The sequence below is a fragment of the Trichomycterus rosablanca genome, chromosome 22, assembly GCF_030014385.1.
Source record: "Trichomycterus rosablanca isolate fTriRos1 chromosome 22, fTriRos1.hap1, whole genome shotgun sequence".
In the NCBI taxonomy this organism is placed as follows: Eukaryota; Metazoa; Chordata; class Actinopteri; order Siluriformes; family Trichomycteridae; genus Trichomycterus; species Trichomycterus rosablanca.
The window spans coordinates 17,163,969-17,183,876 of NC_086009.1; the positions used below are offsets into that span (position 1 = coordinate 17,163,969).

Genomic DNA, 19,908 nt, shown 5'->3' on the forward strand with positions numbered 1-19,908 from the left:
TTCCTGAACTAGGAATTTCAGTGACTATTCTTGATGTAGCACCCACACAGTACTCATGAGTTACGCGTGTGCTGTGTGGGCTTCAACATGTTTTCACTGAAGTCTAGCAAAGCTTTTTCTTTCTTTTTTTCCAATCCTAACAGTTAATTAGTTTATATGTACATTATACATGATTTTATTATTAATCTCATTTTGTGTCCAACTTTATTCCTTTCCAATCTTGGAAAAATATCTCCCTGAATTTTATTTTATTTGGCATTGTTGTACTTCTTTGCAGCAGATCTTGTGTTTTTTGACTGCAGCAATATTATTTGATTATATTATTTTAGCAATTTTGTTCTCGGGATAGTTCCAACTTTTTACAGTAAGACAAAAATATTGATCTAATGACCAGTAACGGTAGGTTTGTACTTTGGATATTATTTGGATTATTTCATTCTGTTAAGAATAATAGGAGAAGAACTCCAGACAGGGCCAGACAAGATCTCACCCATCACCTAAACCAGACATGGAGCAGCCTTACCTAAACCCCAACCCCTGCTTGATCTAAACTTTAAATGCAGTGGATGATATGTGGCACTAACAGCACAAAAAATAATAACAACACAACATATTTAAAAATTGCAGATCAGTTGCAACAGAGTGAAAGTTTGCTTCAGGACTAATGAGAACGTTTCAGACATGCATGTTAATACAGGGAGTCCTGAAATGTCAGTCTCTCACATCATCGTCTGTCAGAAAGACGAGCGTTTTATTTAACTTGGCACTCACCACACGACCATAATGGTACAACTGTAATTACAGACTTCAGACAGTGAGAGGTTAATTGTTCTGGGATAAACAGACATTTCGTAGGAATGCTTTTCTTCGCCCAGACTTCGGAGAAAAACTCGTCTGGTAATGAACCAACGAACACCTGTATGTACAGACTAACCCAGGATATAATATTATATATAAATATTTACGTTTGCATGTACTTATCTGGCACACTTTTGCCCAAAGACAATTACAAAAAGGAATGCAGTACAGACAAACTTTGTCTTGTTCAAGACAAGTCTAAGAAGAGTGTATATGAGTCTAGACTAAATATGAGTCTAGACTAAGGCTTGGGGCAGTGGGGTGGGGGGTGTTTGCTGAACAGCCTAGCCATTTGCGCATGTCAGTGCACTTTCAATGCTGGTCCCAATCTATCTATACATCAATCCTTCCATCCATCCATCCATTCACCCATCTGTCCATCTATCCATCTATCCATCCATCCATCATTTTATTTGTCTGTCTGTCTGTCCATCCATCCTTCTATCCATCTATCTGTCTGTCTGTCTGTCTGTCCATCCACCCATTAATCCATCTATCTGTCTATTCTTATTATTATTATTATTACTATTATTATTATTGTTAATATTACAACTATTTATAGTAACATGTAGTAACATGACATAGCAGTCGAAGCTTTCTGACCTGGATTTTTACTGAAAACATCCGCTGCCTCTCGAGTCATAATGAGTTCTGTGACTCCTCCAGCTGAATTACAGCAGACAGTTCTGGACAGACTCTGAACGAGACGTTCTTGTCTTGTGGGTCTAAATACGGCTTATCAGAGCAGCAGCTATCAGGAACAAATTAGGCTGACAGTGAGCATCCCTGCAGTGTGATGTAGTGTGGGAGACTTTGCTCAGCCTCATTAACAGAGGTTTGGAGTGACTGTGATAATGCCTAATAATCACTGCTTTATTTATTTCAGCACATGCAGTAAATTAGCTGCGATTAAAACTTGGCAGGTGATGCTAGAGGTTTTGTGACATCAAAGCAGAGAACAGAGACTCTTCATTAATTAAGGTTTGATTAAAGTCTGCTGTCTGCTGAGCCATAATCAGCCTGATTGTGCTGCTGTAACCAAAATTCTTCTTAACTTTTGTTCTGTTTGAAGATTTTTTATGTTGTGTTTTATGTTGTAGTTTTTTTTGCCAGCCACGAATGCTTCAAACTTAAGGAGCATAATTACAAGTCTATTAATAAAAGGTCTTATCGCACAGGAGCACAGCCATAGGCTTTTTCTAAATTATATTCCACAAATCATATAATGTAGTTTATATTATTTAGTTCATACACCTGTTATTAATGGATGGGTGTATAAACTAAATTATATAAAGAGTTTGTATGGTCTAGGCACTGATCTAACCTGAACAGAAAGTAAGAGTAATAATTAGAAGGGGTGTTCACCAAACTTTGGCTATATTGTGTAGAAGAACCATAGTCATAAAGTGATTAAAATAATATTAAAACTGTATAGCTGTAAATCTTGTAATGTATAGTTAACAATTCAATTAAGAGAAGCCTGTTAAATAATAATAATAATATTTATTAATTGTCTCTTTTACACACTGCTTTTTTCTGGTCAGGGTCGCAGTGGGTGAAATTCACTGGGTGAAAGGTAGAAGCGCACCCTGGACAGGTCTCCAGTTCATCACAGGGCACAATAATAATAATAATAATAGTAATAATAATAATAATAATAATAATAATTCATTGATAATAATAACAATAATAATTATTATAACAATTATAATTATTATTATTCATTAAAATTAACATTAATTCTTAAATACAACAATAATTTATTCATGAATAATAACAATAATAATTATCATTAATAACAACAATAACAATCATTAATAATAATAATACGTTTATGGCTACTTAAAATAAAGTTATGGCAAATTTGCATTTATTATATTTTCTTTTTTTTAATGTTAATTTAAGCAAACAAATACAAACAGTGAAATACAAATAGCAGAACATGTCATATTTTTTTTTGTTTCCTATAGAGCTTGTGTTTATTTATCCTCACTTTGAATTATCGGAAATTAATTTAATAATATAAATAATTACGATGAATTTTCAGTAATGTCACAATGGTGTTGCAGGTACCGTAGGTGAGGCATGGGACCCTTATAGCGGCCCTGTAGGAGACATCCTGGCACCCACTTTAGGAACCACTGAGATAGAGAGAGAGCGAATCACAGTCAGGGTTTGGAACACTGTGAATGTGTTGAGTGCTAAAAGTGCTTGAGGTGTGTCTGGAAAAAAAAGCTTGCCAGCTGTCTTATTTCTCCTTCCTTTGTGTGCGCATGTGTGTGTGCGGGCCTATGTTTAATACGTGTGTAATTACCCCTATGTGATGACTAACCGCAACTTGCTGGCTGAAGCAGGTGTGTATTGGAGCAGAGCAGTGTGTGTATTATGTGGGCTGTAGTGTGTGTGTTTGTGGCATGTAGCTTTTTTTGGATATCACTTCTATGTTAACACAGAGACCTAAAAGCCAAGGCTTTACTAGCGGAGGTTACAAGAGAACGAGGTGTGATGAGGATTTTCTCCTCCACACTTTCACTTCCTTAGTGCACATGCATGCTATGATTCTAATAGCACATATTGATCGTTTTATGCTGGAGAAATAATGTGCACTTTGTGATTCGCTACTTCTTAGTGTCTGGGTAGTGCGCACTACAGAACTAACTGATGTGAATTTCAGATATGTCTGACAATGCTAGATAACAGATAGAAAAATGCTTTTAGAGACCAAATTGATTAGAGACAGTGTTGCCACTCCTTGGGATTTTTCCCAAGATCTTGGGATTTGGGGGATCGACTTGGGATTTGGGGATTTTGCCAAGTAATCTTGGGATTATTAATTTGAACTCAAGCAATTAAACTCTGCATGCAATGTTCTACAGTCATAAATCAGGAATGACAAGGTATACTACTAGTGATAGTGATAGCGAATCAGATTAGACAGGACACTCTCTGGGTTTGAAAGACATTAATACTTTTTATCCAATGACCGGCGAGTTTCGAAGCAATGAAAAAAACCGTTCCATGCAGTCCCGTTGAAGTGAATAGACGCTCAGCTTCTGCGGACAAATGCATTGACACTCCGGGAATGTATGAGAAGTTCGAGTCGTTGATTTGTGATAGGTAGCTGATTCTGAACGAACTCATCTTCGAGATGAACGTGTTCTAACGCATTTGTAGTCAATGAAATGTTAACACAACTGTACATATTTGACCATTTAATTTTTGACATTTTAGGGGAAGCTGAGCTTCCCTTGCAGTCTTAGAGAAATCGCCACTGCACAACAAAACACAGCAGAGCAGGAGGAGTAAGGTCTGAGGTGTGCATGTAAGATGTAAGAGGAGCGGTGTGTGTACAGACATGATCTTTACTTTCTGATGAAATGGGAGAAACGTGCTGAATGTAGAGGAGAAAAAGTAAAACTAAAGTATCGATCCCATCACACTAGTATCGATCTGATTCCAATACCAACGTTGGTGTCGATAATATTGATATTTGGATCAATCCACCCACCACTAGTGGCAGCCCTACCCTGAAACATGTTGCTGTGTTCAGGTGAGGGTGCAGGTATGACTCTGCTGGGACTGTTTTAGAAATCGATTAGAGACACTTTTCTCTGTTTTCTCTGCTGTTGTGTTGAGCTGAGTGATTTATGTGGGAAGTTAGCAGGAATTATGGATTGGTTCTCAGCTGTGCTGTTTTTGCAGGTCAGTTCTTCTGTAATTATTCACTCCGACCAAAGAACATTACAAACTAAAGGTGTAACTGAGAGATGAAAAATTCATATGAGGAAAATTTTGCTCTATAATTAGCTGCTCTCACATTTAAAAATCACCACATTAGTGAGCACGGTGTGTTGATTTTCCGAACATAATTATGTAAATGTCAACATGTGCATTAATGTGGAAAAAAAATAAGCAATCAGGTTGGGCGAATTTTGTCGTTTTAACGTGTACTTGGATTCCTGTACAGTTTGTGTTCTTAATATTAAAATAATACAATAATCCTCAACACTTTGTATTTTTTTCATTCCCATTCAGCTTGCCACTGTAACCTACACGCCCGCCGCTGCCGTTTCAACATGGAGCTGTATAAGCTGTCGGGCCGCAGGAGTGGAGGAGTCTGTCTCAACTGCAGACACAACACAGCCGGCCGTCACTGTCACTACTGCAAAGAGGGTTATTACAGAGACATGACCAAGGCCATCACACACAGACGCGCCTGCAAAGGTAAGCTGAGGCCATTCAGCATGTATACCAGCCAAACAGTCTGAAGATCTGTACACTCACATCAGGTTTATTTGTCATTTGGAATAGACATTAATGTTATTACAGTCTTGCAATTTCAATGCTTTCTACAACTGTTCCTCAGTTTTTTAGCGTAGAAGTTTAACGTAGAAACTTTTATTTTTGTTTGGCAGCCTTCAAGCCCAAATTTATGTGACTTTTGCTTGATTGTGGGTAGTTTTGTGTTCCAGCAGCTTTTCATTCATGGCAAATGTCCTCAAAGCATTAAAAACGGGATTGGGTTTTCTTTCCAACTTTTGCAAAGAGACCACTGTTCCATGCACTCTTTTATGCACTCTTTTAAATGCAGTTATACTAGCTATCCTTCCAAAGGGCAGTTGTAGCCTAGTGGTTAAGGACTAATAGCCTAGTGGTTAAGGTACTGGACTAGTAGCCTAGTGGTTAAGGTACTGGACTAGTAGCCTAGTGGTTAAGGTACTGGACAAGTAGCCTAGTGTTTGAGTTACTGGACTAGTAGCCTAGTGGTTAAGGTACTGGATTAGTAGCCTAGTGGTTAAGGTACTGGATTAGTAACCTAGTGGTTAAGGTACTGGATTAAGGTACTGGACTAGTGACCTAGTGGTTAAGGTACTGGACTAGTAGCCTAATGGTTAGGGTACTGAACTAGTAGCCTAGTGATACTAGTAATCAAAAGGCTGCTGGTTCAAGCCCCACCACTGCCAGGTTGCCACTGTTGGGCCCTGTTGTTATACTAAGCTATAGTATAATAGCTAACACTGAATTAGAAGGCCATGTCACAAAGTTTAATAACATACCAAAACGATTCATACGACCAAATTAATAATTTAATAAAGTTTATACATATTGAATAGCAGATTTTCAGAGACTCCACACTGAATTTATGAAAGAACTACTTCAGTCATTGAGTTGGATAAAAACGGTCTCAGAATTTATTACATTTCCAAGAATGCTAGCATTAGCGTAGCATATAATAACATAGTAACCACGGGGAGTTCTCGTCATACACTAATGAATTGCCTGTCAGATGTGATGTGGCTTAAAATCATGTTTATTATTTATTTACATCACCCCCAAACTGACATGTCCAAAACCACATGCAGACTCAACCACCCAAGATGTTAAAGGCCTTCCAAAATATTTTGATGTTAGTTCAGGGGCTCTACATGTACATCACTGTTGGCGGATGAACTTTAGCTTTCAGATTTTCTCCTCTTGTGTTCTTACAGCTTTTGATTGTAGCCACTCCCTTGTAGAACCTCATTTAGGGTAACATGAATGAGTGTACATTTCCATCATTAAAACTGAGAAGGGTCGATATAGCTGCCATCATTAAAAACTAAGCTTTCGATTCTTTTTATTGGATTGTATTTGTTTAACTTGGAGAAGTGTGATGATTATGAACTGCATGCCAGCGGCTATGAACAGAAGAGGGAAGAAAAAGAGCTAAAATTGAAATTCAGAATAAAAGATGTCCAAAAAACGCCTGTAAATAAAATCAAAAAGACATAATGAGAACATCAGTGAATTTTTTGTAGTAATTGTGGTGAATTATTTTCAAAAGCCAACCTCCAAACACATATAGCCCCCAATTTTAATGTTTTGCAGTGCCAAGCTCTGACCAGTTTGCCATGATCGTATAGTGGGGACTCAGAGTATCTATCATTCTGAGTCTGAAGCACTGCTGGTGGCTACTGGAGCAGCGCTGGTGAAAAACACAGAGAAAAAGGCGAGAACAAAGCGAGCCTCCCGACAAAATAAAGCCCTGATTTGTTGCTATTGACTTGTCGCTTAACGGCCGGTATGTGAAATTAAAAGTGAGTCACAAGCACCCAAAGATGCATTTTAAGGTCTTTTTAATCAGGTAAACTTGAGCCACAAAAAGAAAAATGTGAATGTATCTTTTGCAGGACTTTAAATGTATGAAATCATGTCAAACTTATTTACCAGTTGCCCTTTTGCAGTCTTCACATATTTTACAGTTCACACAGCTGCTGAAGGGTTCCTGAATGAACCGCAGTGTGGTTTCTAACCACCGACATGTTTGCATTCCTCTTGGCCCTGAACTGGATTCCTCATTTCCAGCCCAACCGTGCCCTCATGTTAACACCCCTCACACATACAGAACCACCACAGGGACGGCAGCTTCAGTCCCAGCTTACCATAACTAATTGACCTTGGACTGACTGAAAGCGTCAACATACTTTAGAGTAATTTTCATGACGCTCGCTTACCCAATCACAATCGTTAGGGTGGCTTAATTTTCGCAGGGATGTCCGAACCCCGAGCCAAGGCTAAATTGACGGCTAACACGGCACCGTGCCTCACTGTCATCACTTCATATTCTCACCAGAGGAATGCCGCTGATTCACAAGGAGGTTCCAAGCGGTTTTCAGCAGCGCTGACTCGCTCCTGCCAGCCCAAACATTTGCTCAGGCTAAATTTGGGATTCTCACCGGGTTGAAAGGAAAGGATACGGCCAGAGTAGCTTCAACCTTTTTTTTCCTCACTTAATGAGATTAACATGTAGCCACCAATATCAAGCAAGTAATATCATGCTAAGACATTATAGTTGTTTAGTCGTAAACCGAGGAGATAAAAAGATAAACAGCTCGATCGCCGCGCTCTCCTCAGGTGATGAACTCTCCACTCCTGACATCGATCAGACCATTAGTTTATTTTTTGTTCAAGTCAGCCAACCATCTCACCCTGCTTGTTTTGGATGGGGAACAGGTCGTGCTGCGAGCAATGCTGTGAAGAAAATCAGACCTTAATTACATGCAATATAGTCAGAACTATAAATGGCAGTGTGAAATGCCTTGTGTTTTATTTCCCGGATTAACAACTTAATTTCTCGTCAAGTGCAGTGTAAACAGCATGTCACCTGCCACATCGACACCGTTTTGTTTCTACTTTCGTCTTCTTTTTTTGAACCTGTGACCATTCTTGTCTTTTAAATCTGTTTTACACTCCAAAGTCATGGAAATACATCTTTACTAGTAATGTCCTGGTTTAAAAATATTTGGACTGGTTCAGTTGTGCTCGCTCGATGGATGGATGGATGGATGGATGGATGGATAGATAATAGATAGATAGATAGATAGATAGATAGATAGATAGATAGATAGATAGATAGATAGATAGATAGATAGATAGATAGATAGATAGATAGATAGATAGATAGATAGATAGATAGATAGATGGTAATTCAATGTGTGGGATTACTTCTGATGAACTGGTGGTGGGAGCTTACTCACCTTGGTCTACTTCAGCGGGATCTGCATCAACAACTGAATTAGAACCTTAGAATGGGACAGTGGTAGCCTAGTAAGAAGAGCTTTGGGCTATCAGTTAAAATGTTGAGTTCGAATCCCAACTTTGCTATGCAGCCACTGTTGGGCCTTTGAACAATGGCTGACCCTGTGCTCTGACCCCAGCTTCCAAACAAGCTGTGATATGCAAAGAAAGGATTTAGTTGTACTGTAGACCTGTATATGTATATATGACAAATAAAGGCGTTCTATTTCATAGTCACCGTCTGTTAACCTTGGCACTTCGCAAGAAATCTCCCATCCTATCACATGACTCCTTTTGTACTCTCAATTAAAAGCAACTGGACCCCCCTCTAAGCTCACTGTGGCCCCCTGGTTTAGAACCACTGGTCTAATACATTGTATTTTGGCAGTAGTCCAGTTACCAGGTTTACATTTGCCTTTGTAACCTGCTTTAAACCTTCCCCTCCCATTGACATTTTCGGCATTTAACAGATGCTTTTATCCAAAGCGATTTACAGTATATAGTTTAAGCAATTCAGAGTTAAGGGCCCAATTCAGAGCCCAACAGTGGCAACCTGGCAGTGGTGGGGTTTAAACCAGCAACATTTTACTTACTAGTTCAGTACCTTAACCACTATGCTACAACTGCCACTGCTGATAATCTGATAATGGCGGGAACGCTGGTGGGAGTCTAGATAACTCTTTAGTGAGGTGTTTGAACCATCACTTATAAGTACACATGTGACTAAATGGTTTGATTAATGTAAAATCTAATGTAAAAATAAAGTCTATGCTATGGACTTCACAGTAACTTATGGGGAACTTTAGACGGGTGTAGGACATTTTCAAAAGAATGATGTTTTATATTATATTATAATTGCAGGATGTCTACGTTTGTGTATCATTACACCTCGATTATGTTCTGTTGTTTTTAAAAACATTCATTTTTCCTCTGTAGGATAATTGAAGTTTAACCAGCCGCTCTCATGTGGTTTATATATAGTTCATATCCCATTGTTTCCCATTCCAGTTAATTTGTGATTGTCCTGTATTACTTAATGTGGTTCTGCTTTCACTCAGAAAGGATTTTCATGGCAGAGTTAGTCTGAGAAACAGAATTTATTTTCATGCTGGAAAGGGTAAAAGTAAAATAAAAACAATGTCTATTTTATGATGTCATGGTCGCACATTAATTTTATTTAACAGATTTGTTTAAATTAGCACAGAAAGTGTGATATTTATTTTTTTCGTTTTCCCAGAATAAGCCCTTTAACATTTGATTACTAACCCGAATAGCGTCTGAACATTCACTCGTGTAATTTTGTAACTGATTCCTTTTTAATTTTTACAAACGTCTCCCAGTACCCACTAACAGTTTGACTGGTTTCGTTTAGACTGGTCCCCATCCAGCTGTTTTCAAATTACTTTTTTTGCTGGCCTGATGAAGAGACCTGGGCTGAAACTTCAAACATAAAGCTTTATGGTAAACGCTTGGCAGCACGAGCATGAAATTCTCACTTTTAATGTCCCATCCTTCTGACTAACGGCTTAAGCAGAGCGGCTTTGATGTCCGCCGCTCTGCCCCATTAATGGAGAATGTTGTTCAGGGCTTTATTTGCAGCGACTGTGCTTGCCAAAAGCATTTACTTTGGAAACTCTATCAGAGAGGGCCGCAAGCCGCCTACATGGCAGATCAGAACCCCCCAGTAGAGCACAAAGGGTTTTAACAGACACACCATCTGTGTGCAAACGTGTACAGAGTAAGAACAGAATACTGAAGGAATTCACACCTGAATTTACCTTCTAAATGGATTCACTTATATATGAGGGTTCTTCAAAAAGTTTCTGTACTTTTTAAACTCTATTTATTAAGAATTTCAATAACAAATGACATCACTTTTCTACATAATCATCACATGAAAATCTTCTTCCACTTAAAGCGTCTTTGAGCGTCAAAAACGGTTGAAACCGGATGGCGCTAAATCCGGACTATAAGCTCTCTCTCAGTCTCTCAGACATGACCGATTACTACTCCTCCACCCTCACCAACCAAAATGTAAAAGTGTGGAAACTTTTTGAAGATCCTGTGTATCATATTAGCCTTCATTAAATACTTTCATAAGGACAGGGTTAAAACAATGATGCTTGCCTACAAAGACAAAAATGGACCAGTTCTAGTCTATCTGTACCACGTAACCTTTGAGCCACTAGTTTTGATCTTTGACAAGAACTAGAGGTAACGGGTATCCAGTCTCTTTTCTGTACCAGCTCCAAAGTGGTGGAACGAACTTCCCCTGTCCGTTCCTACATCTGAGTCTCTCACTGTCTTCAAAAGACGATGAAAGACCTTCATCAATAATGTCTTTACTCATTTCAGCAGATTAGTATCCTTGGACTGTTGTCTATTTAAACTAGAGTAAAGAAATGTTTGCTGTGGAAGCACCTCTGTACGTCACTCTAATAAATGTAAACTCTTCTTTTCTCATTCCAGCATGTGACTGCCATCCAGTCGGTGCTGCAGGCAAAACCTGTAACCAGACCACAGGTCAGTGTCCGTGCAAAGACGGCGTGACTGGAATCACCTGCAACCGCTGTGCTAAAGGTTACCAACAGAGCCGCTCACCCATCGCCCCCTGCATCAGTAAGACCCCCCCTCTTTCTCTCACACTTTTATACATTAACAACACCAACAAAAAGTTATAAATCCCAAACTTTAACTTGGCATTTTTACAGTCATGTGGCCAAAAAAAGACCCTAAATATTGTTAACATACATGCTTACAATAAATGAATTTATGACCCCAGTTCTTTTCATTTCCGCCCACGTCCCCAGATCCATTATTTCCTTGGATGGACGTCTCGCTATTTGACCTTCACTAAAGCAAACAGTCCGTACAGACCGGCCTGTCGGAGCTTCGCTGATTACCCGTCAGGTCGTGAATGTAACGACCCTCTGTGATTGGTGATATGTTTATTGGCAACAGGGCAGCAGATTCTGTCGCTGTGGTAATAGAAGCTCTTGTGTTCGTTCCTCCCCGGCTGGCATCGCTCGATAAGATAACTGCTGGCTGGACGACACAATGTGGTGTTAGCACTACGCTTTACCATTCTGAGCCATATAATGTAAGTTATTGTCAACAGGGACTGATGTGATGTGTATACAAAGCTATCTTGGATATGGAACAGTTCTGATATGTTTGGCGAGGCTCCACTAAAGCGAAATGAAACTTGGAGTAAACTCAGTGGAACTACGTTTTCCTTCCATGTACTGGAAAAGTAACAAATCTACCGTAAACGCTCGGAAGCAAGCCCCAGTGCTGGAGCTGCAAAGATCTGCTTTCTTATACTTTCTCTGAGATAATGTGTTTTATTTTTAATATATTAATAATAACGTTTTGTGCTATTAAACGTTTTGCCAACTTGAGTCCCTTGTGGTGCATATCTTACAATAATGAACAATGAGCTGAACGTAATGTGCTGCGAGCAAGAAACGTTTCTATTAAACTAGAGTGACCATACATCCTCTTTTTTGAGGACATGTCCACTTTTTCAGACTTAAAAAATGCGTTTTGGGATTTCTCACCAAAAATACATGGGGTTCGGCTTTTCTAGTCTAGATTTCACCTTTGTTTTAGGTCTTTTTAGGAGTTTTTTCAGCATTTCACACCATGAAGCACCACAAAAGCTACAGATCAATGGACTGCACGTCTGTCTTGTTAAAAAGTCTTTTCCTGATTTTAAAACAGTGCAAAAATGTTAACACAGAGGCTCTTGTGAACACCGTGATGGTACTACATTCTGTCAAAATAGCTCAGCAAGCCCTAGAAGACTAGAAGCAAGTAAATTAAAGCTAAAACACTTTAAATAAATCAGCTGATACGATTGCGCAATACATCAAAGAAACAAAATACATAAAGGAATGGTGCCCAGGCGGCGCAGCGGCATATTCCGCTAGCACACCAGAGCCGAGATTCTGAACTCCTTCATTCCAAACGGTCGGCTGGGCGCCATCTAGCGGGCATAATTGGCAGTGCCTGCAGCAGACACGCTTCTGCTAGGGCGGGATGAACGGACTATGTGGGTGGGGTCTTTAAATGCTGTGTAAGGACCCTGATAAGCAGATAGAGAGGCGCCTGTGTAGTATGCATAGGTGAAAAAGGTTTCCACTAAGGGCTGCGCGCAGGTCGTGGGAGGCGTGAGCAGCAATATACCCACCTCGACTGCAATCATGGATCCCCCAGCAGTGGAGGACAAATTAGCTAATTACTGTACCAGAAATGGTACCAGTTATTTATTGCTTTTTGTATGGGCAGAAAAATAATAGGAAAATGTGAGATGTAGCCTTAAACTTCTCTTGTTGCTGATTATCTTCGTTTTTCTGCTAACAGAGATTCCAGTCGCCTCCCCCACCACGACAGACAGCAGTCCAGAAGAGCCAACAGGTACGTGCACTACAAGTTTTCAAACTAGACCTGACTAAATGATTAGGTTTTGCCGTAGAGGACGAATTACTTCATCCAAAAATATTAAAGCATTATTCAGATGGGATTAGTACTATGTAAGAAGGTGGGGTCATGTAATTATAACTGGAAAATATCTCTGTAATTTTAGTCCCGTCTGAATACATCAGCTCTGTCATTTTTTATACTCTCTGTTCCCCTGTCTGGAAAAATTATGGCAATTTTCTTACTATACAGAGTTGGGTGGAGCAGAATAAATGTTCCTCAGATTAGATTTCTGCTACATTTGGAATAAAATCACAAATCAAAAGTGCTAAAACAAATAAAGTAAACTTAAATTGAACTTAATTGCTATTTCAAGCAAAAAATTCAGCTACCTTATTTAGAATGTATTCACATAAAAGACACATTTACTGACTTTATCCCGGTCAGGGTCACGGTGGGTCTGATACATTGGGCAAAAGGCAGGAAACACCCCAGACAGGTCACCAGTCCATCACATGGCACACACTGATGCCATTTGAATAGCTCCAGTTGGCCTGACTGCACACAGGCGGTGGCAGTATTTGAAAAATCCATACGGTATGAGGAATCGATGACCATCATACCGCCCAACCCTGCTTTCATGCATTAAATCATCTTCAGAATGACAAAATGTGATCAGTTTGCGCACATAAATGCACCCGCAGCGTTCAGACGTTCAACCAGCTCTTGGAAAAGTAATTCTGTTCATATTTAAAATGATCAGGGATTGAATCTCTAATCCTATTTCTGAGCTGTTCAGTAGTGCGATGCATTAAAGGATCAGCGATTATGCAATTATGGACTAAACAGGACTAAAACTAAAATCCTGGATTCCTAGAGTGCCGGGGATGGTCTCCAGTGGATCTTAGATCATTCGGCTGGTATGGCAGCAGCAGTACGGGGTGTAGAAACCTCCCGTGTGGTCCCCTGGTGGAGCAGCGGACTGAAGCATGGCTTCATTTGAGGGTCTTAACAAAGACAAAGTTGGTCTAGCAGCAGGGGACGGGTGTTAATGAGGACTGTGGGTGTGATGGCCGGCACTGGGCTTTGTGTTGCCCGTTTAATGGCAGGCTGGGTGTATCAAAGAAGGGCAGGATGGGGCGGACGAGGCTTGCTGGTGCACAAAAGCCTTTTTCGATTCTCTGCAGTACAATTCTATGGAAATGAAGCGACGTGGACTCATCAAATCAAATGTACTTTTCGATTTGTGCATTTGTATATACCGTATACACCGTACTGACTCACTTTTTCCATGTTCCTCTCTAAGAACCAACATCTTGCTTCTTGACTGCTCCTCCAGCCCCAACCCCCTCTCGCTAGCCTTCAAACTTCTTTTCCAAGTGGCTTTTTTTTCCTGCTCCGCCATTACCCAGGCAACCCCATTCACACCGAACAGAAAGGGCCGTGAAAAGGGAGGGCTAAACACAGGCCCGGAGAAAATAATGAAGTTTGTCCATATTCAGGAGAAAACTCAAAGGTCTCCTTTCTCCCATTTCCACCAGTATTCGCCGCACCTCGCACGACCCCCCGCCGAAAACGTAAAACCTCCGGGTTATTCTGTCGATGTGAGGTAGCCACACCGGGAGACTTTCTGCTTCCAATTTGTGTCAGTCGGGGGCGAGACGTCAGTGGGACGAAATCATTTTAAGCCAGGCAGAGCATGAAAATGGTTTCGTCCCTCTGACGTCTCGCAGCGGCTTAATGATGCAACGCCCATCGACAAGCTGCTTTTGACAGGATGTCTTAAATACACAACATATTCATCAGAGCACCTAACAGAACATTCTACTCAAACCACCAGACCGAGTGCATGCCGCATGGCGTCATTTAATTCGCCTGATTCAAATTCAATTAAGGGCCCTGGAGGGAACTCTCGCAGTGTTTCCCAGCCCTCTCAGTGGCCCACCATTCAGGTTAAATGACCTCTGTAGCCCACAGCACTGACATGGCTAATGGTTGTCTGGAACCGAGCAAAGTTCTGGAGAGTCTTGATGGATAATAAAATTTGGCCCCTTGGTGTGACCTTATGTGCATCTGTTTATGTCAGTCTTTTATTTAACCCTCCTTATTTGGTGACTGATGTATTAAAACAGTAGAATTTGATTTCTGTTCATTATTAAGCTCTATTAAGATTTAATTTGTTGTTTTGTTGTTTCTTTCTATTTGATTCCTCAGACTGTGATTCACACTGCAAGGCCTCAAAGGGCAAAATGAAGGTCACTATGAAGAAGTACTGCAAGAAAGATTTTGGTGAGTATTGTTTGTATTGGGATTAGGGTGAAAAATTCCCCCATTGGGAATGTTTGGATGCCCGGTCAGGTCGATAGCATCGTCTGCTGCTTGCATTGGCATCTGATTTGTGTGCAATTCACTTATACAGAGAGCCATCGCGAGTGCAGACATCTTAACCAGACTGCAGAGGTCACAACTGTACAGCGGCAATGAAACCCTGTTGAGCCTCCTTCCTCAGGCACCGTCAATTGTGCCTGTTTGGACGCCTGGTCAGGCCAATAGCACAATTGGCGGTGCCTGAGCACCACAATAAGACAAAGACAGTCATAAGACAAAAAACCCTTTTAAAATCAGTACAAATAAATTGAAACTGAGACTTAATGAGTCGTATCATTCCATCATTAATTAGATTAAATTCTTAGAAAATCCTAATATAAAAATGTAGGTTTGTTCCAGAAAACGTCGTTCAGCTAATCAGCTAGCTATCAGTGATAACAGGCGGGTAAAACAGCCCCCCCCCCCCCTCCCCAAGGCATATTAATCTAATTCAGTCAGTTATTCCTCCTCTTGTCTCATGGTTTATTCATTGGCTTTGAGTTTAAGTTATAGCATCAAAGCGTACGGCCCAGCACGGCTCTTCTTTTGGACGTGCTCGGACCGTCTGACAGTCTGTAGAGGACAAAGGGGACAGCTGGATCCTGTTGGAATCCCAGACTTACGAGTACAAATGCGTGTATATGAATTGATAAGCGCTATAAAGGGTTGTTATATTATTGTGTGAGCCTTGTCTGTAAAACCAGGACTGCAGAAACGAATTTACATTATCTTTGGACATGAATATGTTTATATACACTATAAATGTATAAAATATATTTCAATGCACTCGACATATTCGTTATAGTACTGAAGATTGGACTTTAGAATAATTTAGCCATTCTGAAAGCAGCTTTAAGGTATTTGGGCTCAATGCGTGGCTGAAACAACAAATTTTAGGTAATCCTTCTTATTATTTTATCTGCTTTCTACAATGCCCCAGTTTTGCTGCCAGAAAATAATACAACACATATAATACTGCAGGTACAGTACAGTAGGTACAGTGTTGTTGGGTCTAAATGTGCCACATTTTCTTCATTGTACATACTCATGTCTGTTAAAGTGACATATCTCAATATTTATTTTATCTAACCTTCGTTTAGAAAGCTCTTTTTTGTTTATTTGACCAGCAACAAACTTAAGTTGAGTTTTGAGATGACAACTTTGGAGCAGAGCACTTTTTTTCTTGCACTTAGGCTAGTGTAAGGCTTGTTTGTCTGTGGACAGTGACACATTCACATATTTTTATTGGTTCTTCAATTATGTCTGACCATTCAGATGAACTTTTTCCCTCTGTATGAGGTACAGTTTGGGTTATTCCTAACTTTATGGCTGTAGGACCTCTGTTATATAGACTTTGTGGGCGGCACGGTGGCTCGGTGAGTAGCACTGTCGCCTCACAGCAAGAAGGTCCTGGGTTCGATCCCCAGGTGGGGCGGTCCGGGTCCTTTCTGTGTGGAGTTTGCATGTTCTCCCCTTGTCCACGTGGGTTTCCTCCGGGTGCTCCGGTTTTCTCCCACAGTCCAAAAACATGCAAGTGAGGTGAATTGGAGATACAAAATTGTCCATGACAGTGTTTGATATAAACTTGTGAACTGATGAACCTTGTGCAACTACCGTTTCTGTCATGAATGTAACCAAAGTGACCATGACTATTAAAATCCTAATAAAAACAAAAACAAACAAATATAGACTTTGTTGTACAGTAAGATGCATGTAAACAAAGACCAAACATAAGAATAAGTAGAGCAGTGTGGCGTCTTCACTATGATTCGTATCTCAGTATGGCTCTGGTTACAGATTCTTCTGTGAGTGTGCATGAAAGTTTCTCACAGTAGGCAATAAAAGCTCAGAGTCAAGTTCTGGCCAGAGTCAACGTACCAATCCATCATCTGATAAGTGTCCATGATGCCATGCCAGTCTTCCAGAGGGAGGCTTCGGATGGACGGACGGCTGTTATTAATTTCCTCGCTGCGTTATTCGAAACAGATCAAAGCTCTGCACTAACACTAAAAGATCCTATTCTTTCCTATTGCTCTCATTAACATCCCACTTATTATCATCCCTCTACCATCAGCAATTAGCACGCATGAATAAAAGTCCTGGCATTCCCCCAGAAGCTGTTTCAGACCCAACACAAAGAAACAAGACCTTAAGCAGCATCAGTGGTTTATTCCATGTCCACGGCATGCGTTCTGGCCAGCTGGGTGACTTTTGAGATGCATCACATGCAGCCAATGAGCCGTGCTGGTCCCTATACAGGGCTGTCAGCCACCCACAAAGCTTCACAATCCATCAATCAAAGCCGGTGAGGACAAACAGTCCAGAGCGCTTTTAAATGCGGCCAAATGAGCGTGGAAACAGATCTTTTGGTTTCCTCATCCATGAGGCGACAGAAAAAAAAGTGATCCGTCTGAAACAATCTGACAGAATTCTTGTTGAATGGGTTCACAGATATTTGTCATTCAGGGCTTTATAAACTGGGTTTCGGCAGAATTCTAATAAAAAAGGACTTGTGGCTGAATAATGAATATAAATGAATTCAGAATCATTTTACTTTATAATACATTAAATATAAACACATTCAAAAATAAATCCAGAATTCATTTTGAATACTGATAATGAACCTGTACCCTATATAGCCTAAAGTATTGCCTGTGGTTTTAGCCACATCAAGGGCGGCACACTGGGTAACACTGACACGATCGATTCCCAGATGGAGCAGCCCGGGTGGAGTTTGCATGCTCTCCCCGTGTCTGTGTGGGTTTCCTCTGGGAGCTCCAGTTTCCAAAGAATTAAGGATACAAAATTGCCCATGACTGTGTTTGAAATGAAACTTGGACTGATGAATCTACCTGTCCTGTCATGAATGTAACCAAAGTGTGTAAAACATGACGTTAAAATCCTAATAAATAAATAAATAAATAGCTACATCAATGATAACAGGTATGTAAAAAAATACATAAAACCAGTGATATGCTTCCAACAGTATTTAGGTTTCCCACATGCCCTATAGGTTCGTAAAGACATGCTTTGATGAGTTTGGTGTTATGGAACCCCAGTGACCTGCAGAGAGCCCTGAGTTCAACCCCAATTAACTTCTCTGGGATGAATTAGAACACTGATGTTACAAATGTTCTTCAAAAAGTTTCCACACTTTTTTAACTCTATTTATTAAGAATTTCAAAAATAAATGACATCACTTTTCTACATAATCATCTTCTGATGCTTTTTCCCAGCATTTTTCACATCATCATCACATGAAAATCTTCCTCCCCTTAAAGCTTCTTTGAGCATCCAAAAAGGTAGAAATAAGATGGCACCAAATCCGGACTATAAGCGTCTCTCAGTCACGACCAGTTACGACTCCTCCCACCCTCAACGTCTCCAACCAAAATATAATAGTGTGGAAACTTTTTGAAGATCCCTCGTATATGCAGTTCCACGGGACCATGAAACGCATTAACAGGTTTCCCATACATCCTTATGGAAAAAAGACCTTGAAACTCAACGTCTTTAAAACTCGACGCCACTCCCAGAACCAACTGACGTTGAGTTTCAACATACCACAGTAAATGCCCATGCTTTTAGAATGGCATGCTCACCAGCTCATGATAGGGTGTCCACATATTTTTGGCCATATAAAGCACCTTTAACCGGACAAATTCTTTCCTTTTCTTTCTGAATGGATGTAAAATTATTAAAATGTTTTTCTTTGATGTCTTTGATGTCTTTTCTCAGCTCTGTACGATTAAATCTCAGCCTCAGATTTTCTCTCACACCCCTTTGTGCGCCCGTGTGTTTGCATACCCCGAATCACCCTGCGCCTGTTTGCGCTCTGGGTGTCCCGGTCCTAGTTTAAACAGAGCCGTCTCTGCCTCAGAGTTCCGTCGTCGGCCGACATCAGGTGCTAAATCTGCCCTCCGCTCACAATGAGACACAGATAGAAAGAAATATCCGCCGCTCATCCTCTTTGTCGTCTGTCTCTACGGAGACAGCAAACATAAAGAGCTGCATTCTTACCCGCCACCCCGAGTCGAGGACCGGGAGAGAAGCACAATAAATCAAAGCGCCATGTGTGCGTGTCAGCGTGCATGTGGGCCCTGAACTGTGCCACACACACTTGTCAGTTTGGCATTAAGCGTCTGGGCGTAGGGTGGCCCGGCGGGGGGCGTACACGGGAGCTTCACGCTGCTAATCAGGCGCACTAATTAGATTAGTCTGACTTGTGTAGAGCCAGCGGGTCATGGCACAGCACACTGCCCAAAAACACACACCGGCATTTAGTGAGAGGAACTGCCAGACCCAGGGGGGTCCCTCACGCCTCTTCTTCACATGCTATTATACAGCGCCAGTCAAAAGTTTACATACACTCGTAAGAGACGTGTCTTTCTTGGCATCCTTCAGGATTATAGTGATTTCTGCAACCGTTCTGTTTCTGTGTCTGAATGTGTAGACCATGTATTTGGTCAGATGTTAAATTCATAAGCATAAAAAAACACTTCCTTAAATTATTTAGACGTTGCTGGAACACAAATGGCAATGTTTACTGCCAAGTGAGCTTTACATCTGGCTATCTATATGTCTCTGTAAATTTATCTGTCTGTATGTGTGTCTGTCTATCTATCTATCTACAGTGTATCACAAAAGTGAGTACACCCCTCACATTTCTGCAAATATTTCATTATATCTTTTCATGGGACGACA

The 19,908-nt window shown here is 40.6% G+C and overlaps 1 protein-coding gene across 1 annotated transcript in view; it reads left to right on the forward strand.

The window, feature by feature from the left end:
* Positions 1-19,908, forward strand: part of ntn1b (netrin 1b) — a 51,036-nt gene that overhangs the window by 23,897 nt on the left and 7,231 nt on the right. Inside the window, exons 2-5 of the mRNA XM_063018584.1 lie at positions 4,894-5,082; positions 10,885-11,034; positions 12,781-12,834; positions 15,052-15,126. Coding sequence (XP_062874654.1) covers positions 4,894-5,082; positions 10,885-11,034; positions 12,781-12,834; positions 15,052-15,126 — 468 coding nt within the window. The remainder of the gene's footprint in view (positions 1-4,893; positions 5,083-10,884; positions 11,035-12,780; positions 12,835-15,051; positions 15,127-19,908) is intronic.